Source organism: Rhinolophus ferrumequinum, chromosome 20 (assembly GCF_004115265.2).
Source record: "Rhinolophus ferrumequinum isolate MPI-CBG mRhiFer1 chromosome 20, mRhiFer1_v1.p, whole genome shotgun sequence".
NCBI classification, from domain to species: domain Eukaryota; kingdom Metazoa; phylum Chordata; class Mammalia; order Chiroptera; family Rhinolophidae; genus Rhinolophus; species Rhinolophus ferrumequinum.
Window position 1 is genome coordinate 26,445,023 of NC_046303.1, and position 26,473 is coordinate 26,471,495.

The window sequence follows — 26,473 nt, forward strand, 5'->3', positions numbered from 1 at the left end:
GAAAGGATTAAGAAGTACAAATTGGTTTTTACAAACTAGTCATGGGATGTAGGGTATAGAATAAGGAATATAGTCAATAATATTGTAATAACTATGTATGGTGTCAGATGGGTACTAGATTTATCAAGGTGATGGGTGGGAGGGGAGTTAGGGAACAGAGTGAAAAAGACGAAGGCATTAAGAAGTACAAATTGGTAGTTACAAAGTAGCCATGGGGATGTAAAGTAAAGCACAGGTAATATAGTCAATAATATAGTAATAACTAGGTATAGTTCCAGGTGGGTACTAGACCAGTCAGGGGGATCACTTCTTAAATTATATAAATGTCTAACCACTGTGCTGTACATCTGAAATTAATATCAAATAATATTGAATGTCAACTGTAATTGAAAATTTTTAAATGGGAGGAAAAGGTAAAGGGGAATAAGAGGTCCAAATTTCCAGGTATAAAACAAATAAATTATAGGGATGTAACGTACAGCATAGGGAATATAGTCAAATATTGTGATAGAGTGGTAGAGTGTCAGATGGTTGCTGGACTTATGGTGATCACTTCCTTAGGTATATACATATTGAATAACTATGGTGTACACCTGAAACTGATATAATCTTGTATGTTAGTTATATTTTTAATAAAAACTTAAAAATGGAATTACTCTAAATTTGACATGCAACCTATTGAACATACATATTTTTATGTCTGTGTGTGTATGTGTCCATATGCGTAGAGCCATGCACCAAATATAAGCTATACGTGACATTTTTAAGAAACACAGAGTATTAAAATGTCAAAGTTTGGGGGCACTATTTAGAAGTATAAATGAGAATAGGAGAATTGCTGTCTAGTGGAGACTGGAGGGCTCATCGAACAACATGCTTCTTCCTGCTTGTGTCCGGAAACAAGGAGTATGACATAAAATAGCAAACAGGAGCCAAAATATCACCTTTATTAATGAAAAGTTAGAGGAGAAAGCTTAGAAGTTGGAGAAGAATGCTTGAAATGAAAGCCAAATGGTCTAGACAACTTAATCCAACAAATTGAATTATCTACATTGTCTGTTCAATCTTCCCAAATTTACCAGCCAAATAAAACATTTCATATGTGCCGGAACAGAGTATGTAAAGAAGTAGAAAGGTCAGAGGTTACAATAAATGCAATAATTTCTAAGGAAAGAAAGAGAATTGTTCATCCCAAAGTGAGATTGAAATAAAATTAGACATCATTGACATAATTGCAAAAGAAATCCCCCAAGCACACACAGAAGTAAAAACCGAAAACCACACTTTTAGAGCCTGACATCTAAAAGTATAATACTCATAAGAGAACTTAAAGCTTTAGATGCTTATATAGGAGAGAGAAGAGTTTAAAATGAACTAAGCTTTCAACTCATTTTTTTTTAAAAAAAAAAAAAAGGAAATAGAGTGTAATTAAATAACAGAAAAATATAAATTCAATAAGATAATCAACAAAATCAATAGCTTGTTCTTTGACCAAACACAAAATAGACTACCTCATGGCAAAATCAATGAAGAAAAAAAGGAGAACAAAATCAGTACTAATACAAATAGAATAGTGTTTAGAAAAAATATTCTATGAGTAAATTTTGCTAATAAGTATAAAATCTTGAAGACAATTTAGAATTTTATTCTAATTTACCAAGAGTAATAGAGTAGCTAAAGCATGGATCCTATAACTATTAAAAACTCAGATCTATTAAATATATACTTACACATATACACAGGCTAAAACCTAAATGGCTTTAATTATGAATTTTACCAAAATTTAAAGAAACAGACAACTCCCATTTATGTGAAATCTTGAAAAGTAAAGCAAAGTAGATTGAAAAAAAGTTGAGGAAAATCTCCCTAATATGACACCGAAAGCACAAACAAAAATGGAAAAGATCAAAAATATATTTAAATGAAAGTTTAAATCTTCTACACAATAAAGTAGACCAAAACCAATGTTAGCAGACAAGCCACAGACTTAGAAATGATACTTGTAAAGTCAATTAATTCCAACGGATTAGTGTCTGGAACAATTCTAAAATTTTTCAGTGCAAGATAGTTTTATACTCTTAAAATTGTTGAGGACCCCAAACTGCTTTCCTCTTGTGAGATATATATCAACTTTTATCATATTAAAAATGAAAACTGATAAATTTTTAAATACTTGTTCCTTTATTTAAAATAATCATAAACCAAATGTATGTTACTGTATTTACTGAAAAATAATTTTATAAAAACAAAAAGAAAGTGACTTTAATGACAAGCATGGTCTTGTTTTACTCTTTTTCAAATATCTATAATATCTGGCTTAAAAGAAGACAGCTGGATTCTGTTGTCTGCTTTTGCATTCAATCTACTGCAATTTTCGTTTAGTTTATGTATATGAAGAAAATCCAGCCTTACACACATACACACACTCTGAAAGAATGTCAGTCTCCTGTGGTCGCTGGACCATACTTTTAGAATTGCTATTGTAGAATAAAGAATTCCCATAACTCAATAAGAAAACGCATATATTTTAATGGGGGTGGGGAAAGGCCAGAAGATATACATAAGCAATTCACATTGAGGAAATCTAAATGCCCCAAAACATTTTTGCTACTGTTTAAAATTTTAAATGACACGATAGCTTTCCATACCCACAAGACTGACAAAAACTTTTAAATCTGGCAATTATAAATATCCATGAGGATTTAGAGCAATGGTAACCCTATAGACTGCTGGTGGGTATGTAAATGGTCATCTTTTAGGGAAAAAAAACCAAAAGAGCTATACCTAGTATAAAAATCAGCTATCCCTACTGTGATACCCAGAAATTTCCCCTCTAGATATTTACTTAAAGAAGCGCCAGGAGCCTTGCACAATTGTTGGAATAGCAAAGATGGCAAACAACCTCGAAGTCCACCCTTAGAAGAAATAGCTAAATAAATAGTAATAATTAGCGCCATGGAATTCTACATAGCAGTTAAAATAAATTGACTATGTCTACACTAAAATCACATAGAAATATTTAATCTGTAATGTTAACTATTAAGTTTTAGAATGCTTCAGAACATGATACTCTTTTTCATGTTAAGACTGACTAAAAATACTATGTATCATTATGGATATATATTTGTATTTATAGTATATTTATATTAAAAGAATAAAAGTGTCACAGAAATGCATATATCTACATCAGAATAGTGGGTGCTGCTGGACAGACATGGAGGGAGACTGGATCAGAAAGGAATATAATAGGACATGAAGTTTATCTGATATTTTTTTACTCATCAACAAGCAAAAGAAAACAAAAGCGAATATGGCTAAATGGTAATATTTGTTAAAACCGCATGATGGGTAATTGAATGTATTTTTTTTAGCTATCCTCTGTCCCGTGTGTTTGATATTTTATAACACTTTAAGTAAAACATCAAATTAAATTAGAAATCCAGTTTCACATCAGATAGTATAACAGCAGATATGGAAAATGTGTTGGTATTTAGGTATCTATTTGGAATTTATGGCAACTTCAGGACACTAAACTGACATTTGAATCATTTTGAGATGGATTTCCTATCACTTTTCAATTGCTTATAAATATTTCATTAATACTCCATCCCCATGATTGTATTTCTGGACAGCAGAATGTTCTGGTAATGTTTATTGTATTCCTGCAGATGGACAGTGTTATGAGTATAAATGGATGGCTAGTGCTTGGAAAGGCTCTTCCCGAACAGTCTGGTGTCAAAGGTCAGATGGTATAAATGTAACAGGTAAACCTCCAATTTCTCTTTGTTCTTTGAAAGTCTTCCTGTAACACATGTGTAATAGGTTAAAAATGTATATATTAAGGAAAGATATTCTTTCAGTATTCAAGACATGGTTGGATTTAGGATACCTGAACTGTATAATTTCCTGATGACCAATGACAAATTATTTCATTTTTTAATGTTTCAATTAAATTCTCCCTCATCCAGACATTTTAGACATTGCTACTAGAATTCATTTAATTAAATTATTGTCTAACTCAAATAATTACAAGTAAATAAATAATTATCATATTGTTTTTCCTAGATAGTTAACATATTAATAACTCACTACTTGCTAAAAAAATAATCAGTTTTGTTGACTATATCTGTTCCTGTGACTTAAAGGCAATACACATGCAGACCAAAAATATTACCAAGGGAATAATATTATACAAATCCAAATATCTTCTTGAATTCAGAAGTCTATAATTTTTAAAAATTAATTAATAGGAAAGACTTGTTGGTAAATCTCAAACCCAAAACATCTGAACAGCTCACCTACTGTGCACCCACTCAAAAATTATTATACATCCAAAGAAGAAATCCAAATGAAGTTTTTTGAATGTCCTTTACACCAAAATGTACTCCAAAGAACAACTTTAATGTGCAATTACTACAAGTTTCCTTGTCTGAGTCCAGTAAAAGCAAGAGATCCATCCCAAGGATTCTTTTGAAGAGGGAAGAAACTTAGCTCCAGACTTTAGAGATATGAGCCACCCCGCAAATTTCCTAGAAAGAAACCGAGGTCGGAAACAGAACCTCAACCTCAAGTACATAGACCCAAAGATCTAATGTCTCTTCTTAAATAATGTATTTTTATAGATCTAATTTGCAGATATCTCCATAGCATAGCAGTAGCTTGAATATTGACAGTTAACTGTTCAGGGTGACCTGCTGACTTGTTGCCATTGTTCAGTTCCCTCTGACAGGGAGAAAAAGTAATGTGCATTTGGTTGTCCCTGAGTATGTCCATTTATAAATTTAGCTGTAATATATACAGTAAGATAACAGGAGCAGGGATCAATATGCTTTTTGGAAAGCATCAACTTTTATATTGAATTTTGAATTACCTGGATTTATTGAAACCTAATTATTCATTTCCTCCCTATGAGATCTGGAGCAGGATGTCAAATTGTATTCTTGTGAAGATAAGATTTTAAACATGAGAAATCTGTACCGGGAAACCCTTGATAATAGCAACTCCCAGTGGACACATGCATAACAAAAAAATACACCTTCCAGGAAACGCTTTGCTCTCTCACAGTATTATCTTCTGGGGGAAAAATTTGTTCCAACCACACCACACTAAGAGACAGGGGGAGAAAGAGCTGCAGGAGGGGAAATATAGGCTTTCTGAACCCAGAAGGCATTATAGAGGTGGTTCCCTCAACTTAGGAGTTGAAAACGAATGTCTACACTCTTCTTCAAACTATCCAGAGGGAATTTAATAGCTTCCCTGGGGGGTCCTATTAGTTTCCAATGTTTTGGGGTTTTTTTCTAAATATGGATGCAAGTAATATTTGCCTTTTCTTCTACATGTTAAAAGTGCTTTTCCCACCGAATTTAGGGCTATCCCTCAATGCAAAAAGTCAAATTCTAAACAACTTACCTGTAGAAATCATGTTTTCAATTTCTTTTTAAGGCAGTATAGTATCCAGTGTATTTCTTTCTAATACTGTTTGATACCAAAAAGCCAATGTGCAAATTGTTTGTGATAAACTTTACGTGCATTCTCCTTCCATCTTTTGGGAGGGATGAGATTCTTTATGAGAAATAGACAAGCCTGTAAAGTGTATTACTTACCTTGATTGATTGCTTTAATTTTATGAATAGTTATCCTTTTAAGAAAGTCAAAATGTGGTTTTCCTTTTTCTCATGTTTAATGATAATAACTTAATATGGCCATTTAACTGCAACTGTCTTGCAATGACTACCTGCTTTCCATAACATTTTTTCTATGAGTATTTTCATTATAATATTGAGAGATAAGGCAAGGAATTAACAATAGTCACCTCTGATAAATTCCAGAGTATCATCAATTCCATAAACAAGGGAAAAACTTTGCTATGGTAAAATTCTGTTAAACTAAACAAGAATGGTTTGAAACTATGAGTTCCTTCCCCACATCAATATTATTTCCTTATGACACGTATTCTCCTCTTAAAAACTTTACTTATAACAACTTAGGGGCTTGTGATACTATACTGGAGAAGAAGGAATAAGAAGAAGGATAAATAGAGCTGCAATGTCAAGTGAAAACAATAGTGTAAGAACACTACTTAGTAGCTACATTTGTCTTCTTTCCTATACCCCAAAAATCCCGAATTCGTGGGAATAGTGATTTTTCTCAAAAAGAAATATACATAATAAAAAATGCATTTATGTGGTAGTCACATAAATTAAAGAGACATCTCAAAGGACATGAAAACTATTTCTTTGAATAGACAAGAAAGAATTTTAACTTTGAAAGAAAATTAAATCTACTTTTTAGTGTGGGATGTGACCTCCACAAAAATGACAAACTAGCTTGTGTGCCATCGGTGTTTTCAAAGTAGCAACTATAAAATCCTCTGCTCAGGAGTACTTAAGGAGCACCTGCCAAGCGCCAGGCACTGCCTGTCTCCTCTGAATAAGAAGGGCTTTGAGTTCCTAAATAAAGTGGTCAAGGTTAACCAAATATTTCACAGTCCACCACCCTCAGAAAAATCTGTGGGATTCCCTAAGTGGTTCAGGATTCAAAGACAAGCCTATAACAACAGTGTCTTTTTATCATTGCAAGCGATACTACTTGTCAAAACTTGGTTTTCTGTTCTGCAGGGGGCTGCTTGGTGGTACGCCAGCCCGACGCTGACAGGTCTTGTCACCCACCATGTAGTCAACCCCACTCCTACTGTAGCGAGGTATGTGTGAAGTCATTAGGGGAGACAAGCCCGCTTCATCGTTTGTCACCTTACTTACTGCCTCTTGTTCAATCCATTTCCCTTTAAAGAAATCATATCTTGAGGTATAAACGTTCTATTTTTGGACCTCCCCTTTTATCAATATAAACAATTCTGAATGCACTTGCTTCTACTGTTAGAATAAGTTTGTGTACCATGCAAAAAGTGTGTTCTCTTTTTAAACAGTGAAGACAGAAATTACATATAGTAAATTCCCAAAACAATACTTCTTTAAAGGCTTCTCTTCAGGTCAGGTCTTTTATGCTTTCAAAGATCTTGTATGCAAAGACCTTGTATGCACAATAAAAACCTTATTCTTCTCCTGCAGACGAGGACATGCAGCTGTGAAGAAGGGTACACTGAAGTCCTGTCTTCTAATGGTACACTTGAGCAATGCACACTGATCCCTGTAGTGGTGATACCCACCGTGGAGGACAAAAGAGGAGATGTGAAAACCAGCCGGGCAGTCCATCCGACCCAACCCTCCAGTAACCCGGCAGGAAGGGGAAGGACCTGGTTTCTACAGCCTTTTGGGCCAGGTGAACTGACTAGGCAGCATTGATGTACAATTCTTTAGTTACATATTTAACCAATGCCAAGAAATTAAAAAGTGAGCAAGCATTTTCATATGAGCTATTTGTTATTTCACTGAAATATTTGTTCTGATTCTGACACATGATCTTAATTTTTTTACTATTATGAAAAAAAACACTCATGCTCAAATTTCAGAGAAATTAAATTACTTTCTTTTGAGAAAAAACATTTAGGGTTGGTATTAGTTATTCAATCTCAGTCCTAAATTTACAAGTATAATTATTTTCACATTGTGCAAAGAAATCTAACAATGAAAGTATTAATTAGAAGGGGGATGCGTGTTATCATTCAGTACTGGAACTAACAGAACTATAAAGACATTCAAGAATTTTTCATTTGACCACAGAGTGGTAATAATTTGAACCTAAAATAGGAACATTAGTAATGCAGTGCCATGCTGGAAGGTACGTAGTAGCCAGACGTATTTCTATCATCCCTTAGAGTTGGCATACTCAAAATCTCAGAATCTATACTAACATCAGATACACAGGAGGAGGGATGGAGCCTTCCTGTTTAGATGGGACAATCCAAACTTGGAGACTGACCATACGCTTGTTATATTAGACAGCTCTTAATGTGCTAGTAATGGACTTGAAGCCAATACAGGCAAAAGCTTGAAGGCCTGATGAAATGCTATTCCTATTCTGCACACTTTCTCTCTCCAGTTGGATTCAACCATACACTTATCCCTAGAATGTGCTATGAGAGCTATATGGTAGCTAATATCATGCCACTGTTTTTTCACAGCAAGAGAGATTACTAGTTCATGACCAAAGGAAATCTCCAGGCAAAACTAAGCATGGACTACTTTATAACTCCATTAGAAATATGAGAAAGGAAGGAAGGAATCCGTATAGCTAACACATCTCTATTCTTAAGGCATTAAGTCAAAACACTTTCCATTACTGGAAAATCATTGTTGGGATTATTTTAAGTATTTTCATTATTCAGCCACATTGCCCCTGCCTTGATTAGATTTTAGTCAAAAATACATTGTATTTTGCAAAGCTGACTTGACTGTGTAAACGTAGGAAACTCTTCTCTTAGTGTTCAAGACAGTGGACAGCAAATGGCCATAACAATCTTGACCTTGACAAAGAATCCAAGCAGGTCTCCTCACATCAAAATTGGGTTTTAAAAAGAGAGAATATTATGATTGTCATTTTAGATGTAATATATAGTTTACCTAAAGTAAACTTTTTTAATATATTTAAAAGATATATGTTCTAAGAATACATTTAGACCCTATTCTTGGTTTTTGAAAAGCCCAAAGAACATTTGTTGAACTCTCAGGGCAAATAAAGCCAACAGTGGACCAGCTCTTTTGATTTTAAACTCAGGCTTAAATTTTAAAATCTTTAGAATCAAAAAGAAATGGCATTTAAAATATTAATTTATTTCCAGCAAATGAACCCCTAAGTTGATCCAGACATAGATGAAAAGAATTCCGCAGTACTGATTTGCTTTTAATGCCATTTAAAAATTGAAGAAAGCAGAATCTTTTATAGGGTCAATTTGCCCAATCTATAATTTAGCACTAATATCATATGTTTAATTGCCTGCATGCAACAGAAAATACATATTGATGTGAGGACCAAATTAAGTTAGGAAAGTCATTAATAATGTCTTCTGTTTAAAATTTATTCAGGACATAAAACTGAGAAGTTCAGAGAGAATGAGATCAGAAAACTGTATTAGAAAAGACCCTGATTTATCTGATCCCATATACAGGTTTTCCCTGCTATCCAAAAGTAGAACATTCCTATGAAACCTTTCATAAACTGAAATGGTGTAAAGCAAAGAAGCAGTTACCTTTAATATGGGGAAAAAAAAAAATGAGTGGTCCCAGGCCCAAAAAATAACCTACCAATTTATGTCAAATACACCTAAGTACACCCCATTTTACACGAAGCGTAACACCCTTACGAGCTATCTTGGCCTGGAGTGCATGCTGCCTCTGGAACAGCAGGCTGCAAAACACACGCTGACCACTATTTTTGCTTTTCACCTTTTTTCATGAAAGAGAAATTTCACTTTGGACTTCTTTCAATTAGTGAAAACAGGTACTTGGTAAAAGAAAAATGAAGTGATAAAATGAGAACTTTCAAAAAGCAGGGGATACCTGTAATAGAAAAGATAGAAAAAAGTTATTTAGAGGTACTTTTATATGAATCAAACTTGGTTATTTTTGCAAACAATAGTGTCAAATCTACTTTACGGTATACTGTAAGTATAAACTAGATAAAAGATTATTAATTTCAAAACATGTTAAATATACTCATTTTCAGTTTATCTGGAAAAAATGTTAAAATGACAAAGTTTATGTGCAAATACCCATCTGCATTAACTCTAAGTTGTAGGACTTTCTTGAAATTGCATTATTTTTCTTCTTTTCTCATAATTGCCTTTCTCAAAATAGAATATAAATCAGAAGAAAATGTTTACATAGCCTTATGCATGTGTTGGATTTAAAGTAAAATTCAGATAAGAAGCAGCAGAAGTTTAGACACTTGCAATCTGAACTCGAATTAAAAACATTATTTATTACTTTTCCATTCAATTTTCATTGATGATTGATCTTTAATGAAGGAGCATCTAACTCATAATCATTAATTGTGCCTAAGCAATAATTCATTTTGAGTTTTGAAAGGATTTAGTCATATGTGACTGGTCATCGGTCATAGTTAAAGATGGTCATTTATATACCAGACTAATATAAATTAATGATTAATATCCATTCTTCTTAGATGGGAGACTAAAGACCTGGGTATACGGTGTAGCAGCTGGGGCATGTGTGTTACTCATCTTTATTGTCTCCATGATTTATCTAGCTTGGTGAGTGTTTAAATATTTCAAAATCTAAGGGGATACATAATCTCTATTTCAGAGGAACACTTTCAGTTGACCATAATAAAGGAATAGCAAACTAATATCCCAAATAAGTGTTCCACATTTATTTAGTGTTCATCTGAAGTTCTAAATAAACATGGCCTTAGTCTTAGTCTAAAAACTACCAAATCTGAGCCATTTATTTCTGCAGATGAGACAGACTTGCTTCAGGCTCTCCTTGGTTATGCAGGGAATATGCTTATGGTGAACTATAGATTTCTACATCGAATTACTAGTGGAGGAAGATATTATAGTAATACCTAATCTTATTCAACTACATATCTTTTTAAACATGTATTATTTATAAGTTATGTATTATTCATAAAGGATTCTGGCCAAATATAAATAATTATATTATAATGCTATGTCTGTTGTTAGTACTAGACGATTTCCATTTGGATAATTTATCTTTTACAGGATAATGAAATATTTGAAGGGTTCTGTTTTAAGTTTATTCAGAGTATAAAACTGAGAAATTCAAAGATACCAGAAAATAAAATTTTAATTTTGAATTTAGGCAATGTATGTGATTAAGTAATTTAGGTTTATCAATATGTTTCAGTTATTTTTTCAATCAAAACAATAAAATTTACAATGGAAGATTGATTTTGATTTTTTTTCTCCCAATTTTAATGACTTATTTTAACAGCAAAAAGCCAAAGAAACCCCAAAGAAGGCAAAACAACCGACTGAAACCTTTAACCTTAGCCTATGATGGAGATGCAGACATGTAAAATATAATTTATCCTGGCAACAACCAGTTTCAGCTTTCTGACTTTGCAGTAGATATCCAGAAGCCACAAAGCTATTCAAACTGTGTGGATTAAAATGCATTGTACCTTTTTTAAAGATCATCATTAAGAAAAGAGTGAAAACCACAGTGCCATTGGAGATATCAAGACAGTACCACTTACATAGAAACCATCAGCCCTGAGAAGTCTAGGACATTAAGGTGAATACATGCTGCCTTCTGAGAGTGTTACGTATGTGATCTTTTACGAAACCTACCAACTGGCAATTTACTTTCATCTCTAAAATATGGTGATGGAATTGGCCAATTATGATGCCTCACACAAGCCTCTGTCTGCAGTGCTAACCTGTAGTAACATTTTAGCATGTAGAGTTTATAACGAGATCTCTACACTACCATAGGCAAACATAATATCATGTAACCTCAACTGAATAATACATATTATTATGTCAGATTATATACTTGTTAATAAGCCATTTTAATGATGAAAAAAGATAAGCTCAAAGCTGAGCAGAAAACCCACTGAATAAATGCAGCAACTTGGTGGTTGATGGTAGCTTTTATCGACCTGCAGTTCAGAGGCAAAGACTCTTTTATAAGACTTCCTCCTTGTCTCTCTCCACAGTACAAATGCTGGACATGTACTAGTACCTTAGAAGAGTCCTCAAGTTCAGTATTTTATAGTGGTTATTGTCTGGAAAACTAATTTGCTTGTGTTAATACAGTAAGTTTCTACTTTCCCTAATTTCAAACTGGTTGCCTGGAAGGCACATTTTTGCACTATATTAGTGCAGCATGATAGGCACTTAACAAATATTGCCATAGAAACTGCCTCTTTCATATGGGATGAAGATATCTACACTAAGAGTGTCATGGAGACATTTACAAGTTACTGTATCCTGAAGAGAGTAAAGTTCATTTTGGATGGCGACAGGATGGAATTAGCTATTATATCTGCTGCATACACTCTTCCTCATCGCTGCAACCATTGTGAAATCGACAACATGGCGGTAATTTAAGTGTTGAAATCCCAAACTCATTAACCCTCCAAAAGATGGATCCCTCTAGTTGGTTTTTAATTGTACTTTGAAGGCTATTTATGACTAGATTTTTATATTTGTTATCTTTGTTAAAAAAAAAAGAAAGAAAAGAAAAAGAGGAACTGGTTAACTGGTTGTCTTTTTAATTTTGAGCAGATGGAGAAAATAATGAATTGATGATTTTTGTACCTAAAAGCAATTGTGTGTTGATTTTTCTTTCCCCCTGATTTGTTTTCCTAGTTTCAAATCAAATGTATTTCAAAATCCATAGTTTTCTCATTCTCACTGGTAAACTTGAAGTGTCTTTTTGATGTATGATTTCAAAAACTAAAAATGTAAAAAGAGAAGAGTAAATGTTTTGCCCAGGGCTTCATTCTGGACCAAGGGTGGCAAACTCTTCCTGTAAGGGCCACATGATAAATATTTTCAGCCAGGTCTATGTCGCAGCTTTTCATTTCTGCCATTGTGAAAGCACAGCCATAGACAATACATAGTCCATATAAGAATAAGCATGGATGTTTCCAATAAAACTTTCTTGAAAAAAACAGTCAGCAGGCCACATTTGCTGGTCATGGTTTGCTGGCTGCTAGTCTAGAAGTTTTTTAAAGGTAACTCTCCCTTTGGTCATCATTAGCTTTCATTCATTTACCCTCAGACTCAGACTGCAATCAGTGTTTAATTACAAAGGTGAAAAATAGCCATTAAACATTGTTGTGTTGTAAGTTGCCATATATATATATATATATATATATATATATGTACTTTTTTTTTTTTTTTTTTTTTTTTACAGCTATAGTCCTGGGAATGGCACGGTAAAATAATATTTAACTTGGCAGATTTCTTTCATATGAAAAGAAAATTCAAAAGGTGTCATTAAAAAGCAATACCATTTTCGGGCAACATTTACTGCAACAACCTTTGGGAGAGGGGAGAACATTAGGGTTGGAGGTCTTTTAAAAATAGCATAACAAGTTATTTTATCTTAAACAGAGCTGTGTTGCTATAAAAGTGTTTTGGACTACAAGGTATTTTACATTCATACTAGAGTTTGAACTCCCCCTGCTGTTCATTAAAGTATTTGCAAAAATTATAGAAGACATCAGATTGGGATGTCATTGTCCCCAAAATGAATAGATTTCTACATATTTCAATAAGAATTAAATGTAGGAAACACTAATTCCTTATTCAATATTCATTGTATAAGGCAATGTAAATAATTTCAAAGCAAACAGGTAGTCAGGAAGATGAGAATTTTGCCTTACACCAGGGATTTAAACAAGGAAAAGCATAAAAACAAATTTCATTTCATCTGTCTTACTGAAGAAGAAGACAAAAATAATATGTTTCTCTAAAACTGTGATTACAATATAAGTACTCAGGAGTCTTCTATAATTGATCTCTTTGAATAAAATAAACTCCATTTGTCCAAAATGGTTGAGAAAGAATCTATTGCAGTTACTTGAAGAATTCAGCTAACAGCCTTAGGAAAGGCAACACCTAATAACTTTGAAAGTATTGACTAAAATAAAGTATTGTTGCTGTTAAAGCTATACTTATAATACTGTAAAATGTCATTAATTCAGAAAGTAGAGCACTATCACCCCACCTTTATTATAAGAATTAAATGAATAAATTGATCAAAATCATAAAATGTTATGAAAATGCAAGATGATTTGATTCATAAATTGATTACACTTTACAACACAATGTATGTGCAGGAGACTAGGTCCAATATGACCTAACAGTAGGGGACATATCGGAAGTTCATTGTTAAAATAAATAAATACTGGATGGCTTCTGGTTAGAAAGGTAGAAAGGGGAGAATATAGCTAGCTGGCTATTTTGGACAAACGAAAGTTACCGTATTCATGTTTATAACATGAAAATGGCCTTATTTTTGTTCCTGACATGAGTCAATAATGAGTTAAATACTTTACTGGAATTTCATCAAAATCTGATTCCTCCTGTTCATTTTAAGAATTCAGAAGGAGAATATATAGGTCACTTGTCTATTGATACTTCCGCCTTACCAAAATAGTCTGAGCCCAAAAAGGTTTACAACTACTATTGTATAAGTATGAAGGTCTGCTTGTTTTTGTTGGTTTTTAAAAGAATATTGACACAGCAGTATAATATTGTGTTGGCATGTTCCAATATAACCCGTATTGGAGTGGCATAACTGATCTCTCTTGAAATGGGTCGATTTGCTCATTCATCAATACCTAAACTAGGATATTGGCCATATTCCTTATTTCAAAGCCTTTTTGAGTACTCTACAGCGTAACTTAAGCTAATTTGGAAAGGAGTGCATAAAAGCATGTTCTTAATTACTTATAACAAAGCACAAATTACTTATAATAAGACAAATATTTATTAAATTATCACAGGTAAGACACTCAGCTAGGCACTGTAAAAAAAATAAAATTAGTAATGGCTTTTGTAGACATTGGTACCTAAGACATTCAAAAGAAGGAAAAACTGCTTAACGAGTGACAATAGCGCTTACACACATCACCCTTTCCTCTAGATGTGATTTTTCAGTGTGGCTAGTGTTTTTCCTTGTATAACGTCTGCGTCTGAAGTTCCTGGGGACTTCAGATAAAGCCACTTATTTAAAACTGCTTAGAGGAAGCAAGTAACATCTCACACTTTTTTTTTTTCCCTTTTTTTTTTTTTTTTTTTTTACCTCCACTAACTCCCTATATCCTTGTTCATTTATGATGATTTTCTCTGCCTGGTCTCTCTCTAGTCTCTTATCAGTAACTAACCTTGTCTACTCTCTCTTCAGAACCACCTTCTACTAAACATGCCCACATTTTTAATGGGAAAAAAAAGAGGGGAATACCTATATTTCCTTCTTATTGGAGTCAAAGTGTCACTTAGAGTGTGAACATGTTGATTTAAACAGAGTGTACTGGTCAAAGACATGAGTAAAGAGGAAAGACGCGGATGACATGCCAAAAAAAAAAAAAAACAAAAAAAAAACCTTCTCTGTAAAAATGTCAATGCCTACAGTCAATTTAGCACAATGCAGTATCCTCTTGCCTCTTTCGCATCCCACTGTACCAGACAGTGAGGGAGGCCTGCACTGTTTCATTCGCAAAGGAGAGCCAATTCTTAGGCTGATTTGGGATCTGAATTGTTTTGCAAGAATCATGTTTCCCAAATGACTTGGGATCTCACTATTGGTAAAAATATTACCAAACTCAAATCTGTTTCTTGTTCTGTTTCCCCTGGAAGATGGAGGGTGTGGAAAGGACAGCAGTGCATGAACAAATCTGTGAAGGATCTTGTCAGAGAGGGATCCCTCCTGGGTGAAGTTTAGATGTGAGAACTGAAACATCTGTCTCACCCGGACTATCCTCAGGTGGTCATGACTGCAGAACAGGATTTCAGGTGTCTGGAACTGGTGTGTTGTGGGCCTAGCAAACATTACTTTTTATGAAAAGAATGTGTGATATGATCATTCTGTATCTAGCAGGGACACTGATAAATGATTATGTCTACATTATTAAATAAGTAAAATAAATCCTAAATGGATAGAGTTAGTTTTGTAGTTTTATGTTTTTTGTGCTTATACCAAGCCAGACCTTAAAACAGGCAGTATTATGAAGACTTAGTGTGTGGGAGTCATGTTTTCAGCAATCAAATATCTCTATTTAGATATATAATTGGGTGTTAGTCTTATTGTTGTGTTTTGTAGATTTTTTTTTAAAGCAATAGTTTCTAGATCACCTACTTTGAACCCTTAATGAACTTTTCTCAACTATTTTTCAGGAATCTATTTGTGTTTATTTTTTTTAAAGTAAACATTAAGATTCCCTTTCTGGTATTTTTTCCTGCCTATTTCTAGCACAGATTTGAAGAGATCGGTATCTGTTGTTGTAAAATATAACTTTATTAAATTTGCAATATGTCTTTCTATAAATTATAATCCCTAAATGTGTTTTTTTTGGTTAATTTAATTACCTGAATATTTATTTTCTTTAAATAAGAAGGCAGCTGTCTAAGAAGTTTTTGTTAATATTACTTTGTAAATTGTGTAATGTAATTTATTTTAAATTATGTACATTTCTTTTTTAAACGCACAAATGTCTATGTACTAATTAACTACAGATTTGCAAATAATGCCACTAAGCTTTATTCAGTTAATACAGATGGCATGTGAAGATGTAATATGCTTTTTTACATTTTCATATGGGTAATTTGTAAATAAGTATGTTGCTGAGAAACATAAACACGGAACCCATTTTCATTCTACTCATGTGTATCTGTTTTAATTTGCATCATTTGCTGCTCAAAAGTGGGTTAATTTTTTTTTCAGTGAATATCCAAATCCTTTTACTACTTTTAATTGCCTGTTCCTGAGTCTTTTTTTAACAACTCCAATTTAGAAAGTTCAAGGGATGCAAACCTTTACCTTAATAGTCTGCTTAGGCCACCAGATTAATCATCCTGGACAAAGATCTCTTGGTTTCCAGTCAATTAAAAGAAAGGATGGTAAACACTCTAGAATAGAGCACAACCCCTTCTTGCCTCCTCAGTCAGAAGACAAAGCTTTGCTGTCCCTTCTCCCTATGTCTACCAATTAAAGACCAAACCAAAAAAGCAAGTCAGGAGCTCACACGTTAACAAATTGAGTCCCTTAATTACTCAAATTAAGTAAGATTCATACATGTACAATTCAGGAATGGGTGCACAAATTAGATAAATTATTGCCAGGGTAGCTTGCAGTTAAAACATTTTCTGAAATAGCTAGTTGCTAAGATATAACTAAGTGGGGAACCCTTTAAACACTTAGTATATGAACCACTCAAAATATGCAGCTAGCTTCAAACGCTTGTTGAAAAACGGTGATTTGCAGTCTCCTTTATTTTCTGTATTGTTCGTTACAATTGAATCTAGATGAAAATAATTTCAAGTATATCACCCAGATACACACACACACACACACACACACACACACACATACACACAGAGGGTACCAAAAAGAATGTATATACATTTTAAGAAAGGAAATAACTATGAAAATTGTAAGATTCAATATATACCAATAACAAAAGATGAATACAAGTGATGTGTGTACATTGTTTTGGCACCCCTGGTGTATGTATGTGTGTGTGTGTGTTTGTGTGTACACATACATTACATATATATATATATATATATATATATACACATATACACAAATATACATATTTATGGTCAAATTACTAACTTCATTTTTTATTTTGCAGCTCCAATTTATGTCTTCCAAACACAAATATGAACTTGACTGGGCTACAGTCTCTATTGGCTTCTTCTGGGTCCCTAGTCATTCTCTCCATTAAACTCTGAATATATTCCAAAGAAAAGCCAACACACTTCAATTCACAGTTCTCATCAATGTCAATTACTCACAAAAGATACTAGCTACATCCAGAAATACTTAAATGCAGTCATACTTTCTGATATTGCAGTCTTTTGCTTTTTTTTATTTTCAGGTGACTTCCCCTCCAGCATTTTACCTTCCTTTTTAGCATCTCCCTGCATAGGTAGCTCAGTTTAACAATCTGATATCTGTCCTGCTATATATTTCTCCCTGACCATATAACTTGTAAACATAATGGGGATAGGGGGAGAAGGGTGGGGGGAGAAAGAGAGAGAAAGAGTGGAGGGAGAGGGAGAGAAATGGGCCGAATTTAGTAGATACAATTAGAAAACAGTGTTATTTTTTCCTATTACAATTTTCAAACACAGTAAAATGTCCTTTGTCCCACCCCCACAATATCTAAAGCAAATGCCATAGTTTTTGTTCACAATTTAAGCAATGAAAAGTCCGAATCCTGGCAAAAATAAAACATCAATCCCTCTCATTGTTTTCATTTCCTTGACTACTAGCAAATTTGAGCAACTCATATTTTTTCTTATATGTCGGCTCTTTGGATTTGGTCTTCTATTATATATAATTTTTAAATGGCAATTCTGGTGATGCCAAGTGGCTGTTAATTTTAGGCCATCAATAAAATTAACTTTTTGATAAAGAAAATAGAGCTTCTGGATTTTATTTCTCCACAGTCCTTTTTTTTTTTTAATTCCAGGCAGAGATGCTCTTACAATGGCCCCTGCCACGTGGCTGCCCCCAGCTCTGCTGTATCCTGACCATGCTCACCCCTTCTCATGGAACCCAATCTTCTGTTAAAACCACGCACTTCTCAGATCTCTGCCCTCACTGTTACCTCTACCTGAAACCCTCTTCCCTTCATTATAGGTCTGGCTGCTCCCTCACTTCACACAGGCTCAAAAATCACCTCCTCAGAGAAGCCTTCTTTGATCACCCCTGTCACTCTCCATTCCCCTGTCCTTCTTTAGGTTTTGGTGTTGTTTTTTCTGTTTGTTTTTTGGGTGTTTTGTTTGGTTTTGTTTTTTTTTTGGCATCTGATATATTTAGGGGAGGGGGCATTGTGGTGTTTGCTTTTTTTTTACTTTCTCACACATGGGAGAGTCCAGGTCTTTTTCCGTTTTGTTCCTTGCCTGGAATGAAGCCCAACACAGAGCAAGAATAATGAATTCTTGTTGAGTGAATAAATGAACAAAAGAATTTGTGAATGGCGAGGTTTGTGGACAATGAGTGGTTAAGGTTAAATAGCAGATCAGTTACAAGGAAGCCACTAAGATGAAGAGACCAACTAATTCATCCAAAGCTTAAAGTTGTCAGGACTCCATCATGAATACATTTTATATTCATTTCACTTGCGAGGAGTATGTTCATCTAAACTCTTCAGAAGGCACAGTTTTGTGACATGGACAGAACAGTAACAGAGCAGTTTTAAGAAGTAAAAACAGTGGTGACTGAGCCTCACATGATGGAGGAGTGACAGTTGAAGAAATACCAGTAAGACGTGGGCTGTGGGATTTGGTATTGAGAATGGAGTCTGTAAAAGAGAAAATTTTGTCATACCTTTTTCTCAGTTTTAATTTCATTGCATGGGAGTATATGAGGGAGCTGGGAATGCTGAAAAATTAGGAAGGGAGGCCGATTAAGAAAAGGGTGATTGCAAATTTCTAAACAGGTCTTGTTCCAGGATGCAAAAGCAGCCTGTCTAACCTATTCAGTCTTAAACTATATTAGTTTATTTTATGGTATCAATAATAATCAAATGATTTGCTTTAAAGCAGAAATAAAACAGAACAGAATAAAGCTACAATTCAAAGTGCTTCCCAAATTCCCATAACTCACTTAGGAACAATAGAGGGGGGCATTCAGCAACCACGTAAATACATCGGTAGACCATTTAAAACCCATTCCCTGTAGAATACAATGTCTTGATTTCCTGGAAAAGGGAAAGAATTACAAAGTCAGAGTCAGCCAGTAAGTCTAGAAAGTAACATGGAGGAGAAAGTGAACATCTTAAGGGAAGGGATGCCTGTGTGCCGGTCTTTCATAAACACAGTAATTATAGTGAAAACCCTGTCAAACTGTATCCCCAGTGACCCTCCAGCTGCTACTCGGAAAGGGATGTATAACCATTTCCTTTCACAATTTATCTATATAAAAGTTTCACTCATTTATAATATTTGTCTGCTGGGGGATTTTTTTTTGTCACTCTTTACTATCTTTGCCAAAGGACTGCAAGTCTTTTCTTCTGATTGTACTACCTTGCCATCTATGGGAAAAGAGATTTACAAAAATAAATCGAGAACAAAGTATCCTGGCTATAGGAGTCATAGTGGACAGGATTTTATCTGATATTTGCATGAAAGATCCTTAAAAATTACAAGTAAATAAATCTTGTATGCCCATATTCATTCTAATGTCTATATGTAAGAATCCATAGGAAAATCAAATTAAAATGTCTCATAATTAAGTAAACAATGATCGACCAAGGGCAGGCCTGGTAGTAATCATGATATAATGCATGTTGCAAAAAGATTTTGGTAATGTTTATTCAGCGATAAAAACTAAAGAGGCCTTTGATACAATTCCTTTCAGAATAGGCACGATATCATTGGCTTTCAAAAATCAACAATTCCTAGCCAAAAACATTTAAATGTAATTATGGATTTACAATCAAAGCAGATGTAGTGATAAAGTGCTACCTTATTTTACTTAGACTACAACACCATTCACAGTCACAGTCCATTGGTACGTAAGTATTAAGAGCAATACCTACCACTGACAATTATCAGATCTTGCATATTTTACAAAAGTAGTTAAAAAAAAAAAAAAGGAAACTCTAAGGAGGGACCAGAAACCTTGAATTAAAGTTCCATTTTACTTTCTTGTAGGATATAAGAACAGGGCCAGAAGAAAAGAGGAAATATAAATGGCTTTTGAACTTATGGAAAAGATTCTTATGAACATTCATAGTTGAAAAAATGCCACTTAAAACAATAATACAATAGATGGGGAAATAAAGTTTGACAATACACAATCTTATCAAGTATAAGGCCAAAAATGTTTTTTTTTTTAACTAGTGGGGAACATATTGATTCAAGTCAATGAATGGTAATGTGGACACTGTTTTTTAATTAAAAATGAACATGTCCTTTGACCTAATAATTCCACTTCTAGAAACTGATCCTAAAGTCTAGAGAGAGATATGATAGATGATAAATGAGTGATGATAGATAGATAAAGATATGATAGATATGACAATGTGTGGTATATGTGTGCACACTGTGTGTGTGTGTGTGTGTGTGTGTGTGTGCAGAGAGATAATAGATGATAGATTAGATGATAGATAATTTATATAAAGCAGGCACACAATGATATAGTATGGGGATATTTATCATATGTGTAGTTATAAACCTATGGAAGCAACAAAATGGATATAACTAATGGAAAGTTTAAATAAGTAAATCACGGTCCATACATAACACAGAATACTATACAAGATCTTGTTTATAAGACCCTCTTATTTCTGTCTTTAATTTTTCAGAACTGCGGTCTGGCAAAAATTAGTGAGAAGTCACAATACACACACATTCCCAAAATATTTCTTACTTATGCTTTGAAAATGGTCTTCAACCTGTTTATTTTAAACGTTACAAACAATTGATTGGAAACTGAGAGTCAAGATTTTGGTGCAGTATGAAACTCAAAAATATTTCCTCCTAATCATGCACTTGTAAAGCCAACTTGAAAAGCAATTGCAATTCAGGGTTTTTCAGCATAAATAAAAGGAAATACAATGCTGAATAATTGTCGTTTAGAATGGACCTTTTTTTCTGCCTAAGCCCCTTTCTTCCAGGAAAAAAAAGACACCAAAAACCCTCTGGCTCATTGTCACTAATGTGATACTGAACTTTGGAAGTGCCAAAGAAATAACAAAAAAGAATTATCTTGCATTTTAGCAATTGCCTGAAGTTAAATTTAATGAACTGAACGGGAAGGTTTCTGCAACATTAGGGAGAGCAGCTGGAAAAAGAAGCTGGTTTCTGTCTGTAGTGGTCGGTGCTTACCAGATAATGAGCAAAACGTTTACAGCTCGTCTGGACTTAGAAAAACATAAAACACCAACATGGAAGCACAGAGAACTGATCATTGTCTTTCTGATTAGATATCCAGCCTCAACAGTTGAAGCTAATAAAATAGGTAGGGAAAAAACTCTCCAAAAATGCGCATCAGAGGCCCCTAGGGGGGAAAAATGGAACAAATGTTTATCTAATTGGATTATCGCTATATCTTTTCTGTTAGAACTCTGCTGTGAAGATCAGCAAACCCATGAAAAGCTTTTATCTTCCATCCGGAGCTAGTAAGAGAAAGTTGAAAAATCCTGGGAACTTAGTATCCTTGGTCAATCCAAAGGCAGGTGTAATGAGAATGCTATTTGCCACATGAAAAGACTTAGTTCTAACGTTCTCCGATTGATTCACTAATATGACAACTGCTGGCAAACCATATTTATATTATAGAGGAAATTGCAGACAATTAAATTTGAGAGTCTGAGAAGACCACTTAGTGAGAGGTCTGAAACCTTCGCTCAGATCCCCCAAATAAAGACAGAGCCTGTGGTGTGTCTCTCTCTGCCCATTTATCCATTCATTAATAATTATTGAGAACCTACTATGTGCCAGGCACCATTGTAAGCTCTGAATGGTGGGAAGTCGGGAAGCATAAAAGACTGATCATATGTTCTAATGAGGGGAAAGAGACAATCAAAAAATAAGAAAATATAATATGCTGGTTGGTGAAAATTGCCATGGAAAAAACAAAGTAGGGTACAGGTGACAGGGAATGCTAGAGCATGTGTGCTACTTTGGATTCCTGGACCCAATTTACTGGGGTGGAGGAGGTTCCCATGCAAACAACAAGTAATTCTCCGGACACCAGCTGGGTGTCCTACAGTTCATCTCTATTCTGACACTATCTACCCGGAGATACCATTTGATCTTGTCAGGTTCCAAAAGCAGGAATGTCCTCTCTCAGCAATACATGGCTTCATCTTTGCAGGCATCTGATATAACTGAGCTAAGCTCAATATCATCTCTTGCTCTGAGTGTCTTTTGATGTGTTGATGTGATACTGGATTTCCCTCATTACATAATGCATTTATTTATTCCTTTACCCATAGCTACTATTTTTCCTTCTCTACATTTATACCCAAACTTTTCCACTTTTGGAAGGTACATTACGTCTGGCCACTGTGCTGTGAGCCAAATATATGATTGTGGATGTAAGCCACTTAAGTTGTATATGATTTGTTACTCAGAAATAGATAACAGAATTTGGTCTCTAGAAGTTAGAAAAACCTAAACCATGTGACACTGGCTTTGCCCCAAGTAGCAGGTGGAAGCTGGAAGGGTCCCCCGAGAGTTGCTTGTGAAAGTTGGAAGAGACTTTTCTAACGTAGAGCAATTGTGGAGTTTGGAAGTCATGTTAGAACAATTATTTAATCCCAAGTTTTTGAAGCATAACAGTTTTAAAGTATAAAATAACAAAGAAAGAAAGAGATCAGTTAGACCACAATGTAATTAACTTTTTGGATCCAATTTAAAGGGTTATAAAATAGGATCTAGCAAGAAAGTCTTAAAGTTCTAGATACTAATTAATACTGATATAAAAGTAGTGGGGAAGATTTGCCAAATCACATGCAGTATATTGCCTAGTTTTTCTCCACTGACAGGACAATAAAACATATGCTCAAACAGCAGCAGGAGATGGGCTAAATTTAAAACACACTTGGCAAAAGAGTTAAGCTCGTGATTCTGAGAAGGTCTAATCAGTCACATTTGCTCTGGGAAAAGCCCTGACAAGAAGCCTGGAAAGGGACTAGTTAACCTGAGTATTCATTTGCATGCTTTCAGCTGCAAGCAACCTTGAGTCAAACTGCTCAAGCAGTGAAGCCACGTATTACTACCTTCCACAGCAGGGGACCAAGACGCCTGTGGATTGACTAGGTCACTGGCTTAGTGATGTCATCCAGGATCCAGATTCTTGCTGCCTCTTGTACCCTTGGTGAGGCCTACAGATAGGTGAGTATTTATTCTCATAACTACACCCAGGCTCAGGTTGGTCAGCCATGTCTCAGGAAGAAAGGAAAACAGATAAGGGTGGGGGGCAACAACAATCTGGCGCAAAGAGTTAGCGGCAATAGCAAACAACACTGAATTCAGCTCCTCTTTGCTTTGCAGGGCATATCGGAATAATGCTCGCTCATGTGAACCAGAGTCAGAAGTAAGAGGCAACAGATATATGCAGGTAAATCCTGTGCCCCAAAAGGGCAGAAACGGAACCATTCAAATTATCTTTTTGGCAGGCATAGTCCTCAAGGCGAAGAACACAAGACTAGTGCCCAGCCAGGAATCCCTTATGTGATGGTAGGTAGACCCATAAATGCCATCATGGCACATTCTCAGTCCAGTGGGATGAGAGCAGTGGCTTTCATCGGCTCTGAGCTACCGTGACTTAGAGGAGTCCCTGTACCACGTGGGTCACACTGATGTAGGTGATGTGGGATCTGCCGGCAGTTTCTGAGTGTAGGCCGGGATCGTGTCTCGTGAAGCCAAATAATGGAAACACGGACCAGGGAGAAGCAAAAAGTTTTTAACAACCGGATAGTTTATTAGAGGCAGGAGAAGAGCTTGCAGCTCCCGAGTGGGAGGGGGTCCCGAATGGGGGGTGCCCGTGACTGAGGCAAAAGCTCTTACTTTTATACCTTCCCTTGCCTGCTTGGGGAAGGGGAGCTGTTTGGAGAAGGGAACTTGTTGGAAGAATGGAATTGGCGCCTTCTAATGAAATTCGTCTACCAGGTTTGTTCTGCTTGTCCATCCTGGAGGAATTAGAAAAGCAACCCTCTCTTATCTATCAAATCTGCTCCATTTGTCAGGCCAAAATGAATTTTATGATTTACCTCAAGGCCTTGTTACATTATGTCCTGGAGCAAAGGAGTGATATCAAAACCTGAAGTTTTAGGATATGGCTGTCTTTCCTTTATCTTACCAGGGACCTACCTATCTACGTAAAAATCATACTCACTAACCTGTCTCAACACCGGCCAAACTTTAGGTGAATTTTGTTGAAGAGCCAGGGAGGCAACAGGGAGCTGTGTTCGCTTCTCTTTTGCCCTTATTTAGTTGCTTGCACTGCTTGGGGTAGAACTTGAGGTGGAAATAACCTAAGCTGAGAGAGCATAGCCATTCTAAAAGCCAAAACCAGGCCTTGGTAGCCTGGCCTCTCTCAGCAGTACATGCTCTCCATCCATCCGAGAGTCAGGGTTACATGTTCTCAACCAGGAGCAAAATGGCAGGAGGCAATCAGTGGAGAAGAATAAGGAAACTGGTAATGTATAACACCTTCAAGAAGTCTTCACAGCCTAGCTTCTGAAGGAGTTAGTGTGTTTTCTTAGAGGAACTACAGACAGCTGCTACTTTACATTCAATCATCAAATAAAGCCTGTTTCGAATTATTTTATATTTCAAATTATTTGTACTGTCGTTCCTTTTTAAATCAATGGTAGAGTGTGAAATGCATAATGTAACATGTTGTCTACATCCCGACATTTTAATAGCCATGAACATCCAATGTTGGCTTTTCAAAAGAAATTTTTTAAATGTCATGCTTTAAATTTTTAACAGAAAAATTGGGCCGTATCACCACTTGTCTCACCCCAAACATCCCCAAAAGAGCCATAGCTAGCATCTCCTGGTTGTTAACTTCTGTGCCTGGGCCTTATAGAAGGCAATAGGATGGAGAGAGTCCTGTAGATAAAGCGTGCATTTATTATTATATACCAGGTAACAAAGTTCCTTTAAAACAAAGCTGATCATGCTGTAACACACACACACACACACACACACACACACACACACACACACACACACCCACACTGCCATAGTTGTCTCATCTTTAGGCAGATTGACATCAAATGTCTTTAAAGATTATGGCAAACCCCTGAGGGTTTTAATACTAAAGTATGTGATAGATAATGATAGACAACCCTAAGCAAATTAATTATTACACAACACTGAACTTCAAATACTTGAATACACAGAAGTCAGGTGGCAGGGCGTCTGCACATTAAAACTCCAGGGAAGATCATACACACATCATAGACCAAAATTGTGCAGAGTGAACGCTAGACAGCCATACAAGGCAGCCCAGCAGGTCTTTTTTGTGTTGCCTCTAAACGTAGATCTATACATGACACCAGAATTTCCCACGGCTGCTCCTGTGGATGACAACTTGCCTGTATGAAAAGTATACTTGCCACTATAAAAACACAGGCCCTCCAAATTCCAAATGATATCACTTTATGTTCCATTCCCAAATAACATGCTTGAGCTACCACCAACCTGTCAGAAATAAACTCCTACCTCACCGTGAACTCTAGCTACTTCTAGCTCTCCCAGGAGTCTGCCTCTGTGATATTATGTTGAGCAAACAATGGGGCCTTTCCAATGCTGGATAGTCCCGGCAGTTCACATCTGGAGGACTCTGGAAACTGCTCCGTGGCAGATAAGCGACTGTGTGAGGAGAAACTTGAAAGCTGGTGCAGCAGTACCTATTGGTGGAGAGATTTGGTGCTTCTGCAGCAGCAAGGCAGATTTTCACAGCATTAGGAGAAGCCACCAAACACTGAGGGATTCCTCCTTTGACTGCTAGGAACACCCAGGCTGGCAGTCTGTGGAGAGAAGTAAGTGCACTTACCTCCATGACTCCATTCCAAAGGCAGAAATTCAGAAGTTAATTATCCAGACCAGAACAGAGACCCCGTAAGTGTCACCGGGACCTTACAGAAGGATCTGGGGCAAAGGGAGCGAAGGGAAGTGTTTATGAGCAGCAGTATTTACAACTACACGTAGAGGGCGTAAGCCTACCTGTATCCTCTGGTTTCCTTGCCAGAGTCTCCTGTCCTAGCCCATGGCTATCAGGACAACTTGAGTGATTCCCATCAGGCTAACCACCACCCCGACAAGTGGCATTTGTTAGTGTCACTTCCCTCATTCCCCAAGTTCACCTTCGAGTCCAAAGCCCAC

General features: G+C 35.5%; 1 protein-coding gene across 1 annotated transcript in view; it reads left to right on the forward strand.

The window, feature by feature from the left end:
- The window catches only part of THSD7A (thrombospondin type 1 domain containing 7A), a 626,307-nt gene extending 614,193 nt beyond the window's left edge, over nucleotides 1-12,114 (forward strand). The window contains exons 26-30 of the mRNA XM_033088067.1: nucleotides 3,669-3,764; nucleotides 6,618-6,700; nucleotides 7,068-7,278; nucleotides 10,081-10,168; nucleotides 10,872-12,114. Coding sequence (XP_032943958.1) covers nucleotides 3,669-3,764; nucleotides 6,618-6,700; nucleotides 7,068-7,278; nucleotides 10,081-10,168; nucleotides 10,872-10,956 — 563 coding nt within the window. The 3' untranslated portion in view covers nucleotides 10,957-12,114. The remainder of the gene's footprint in view (nucleotides 1-3,668; nucleotides 3,765-6,617; nucleotides 6,701-7,067; nucleotides 7,279-10,080; nucleotides 10,169-10,871) is intronic.
- The last annotated feature ends 14,359 nt before the right edge of the window (nucleotides 12,115-26,473 follow it).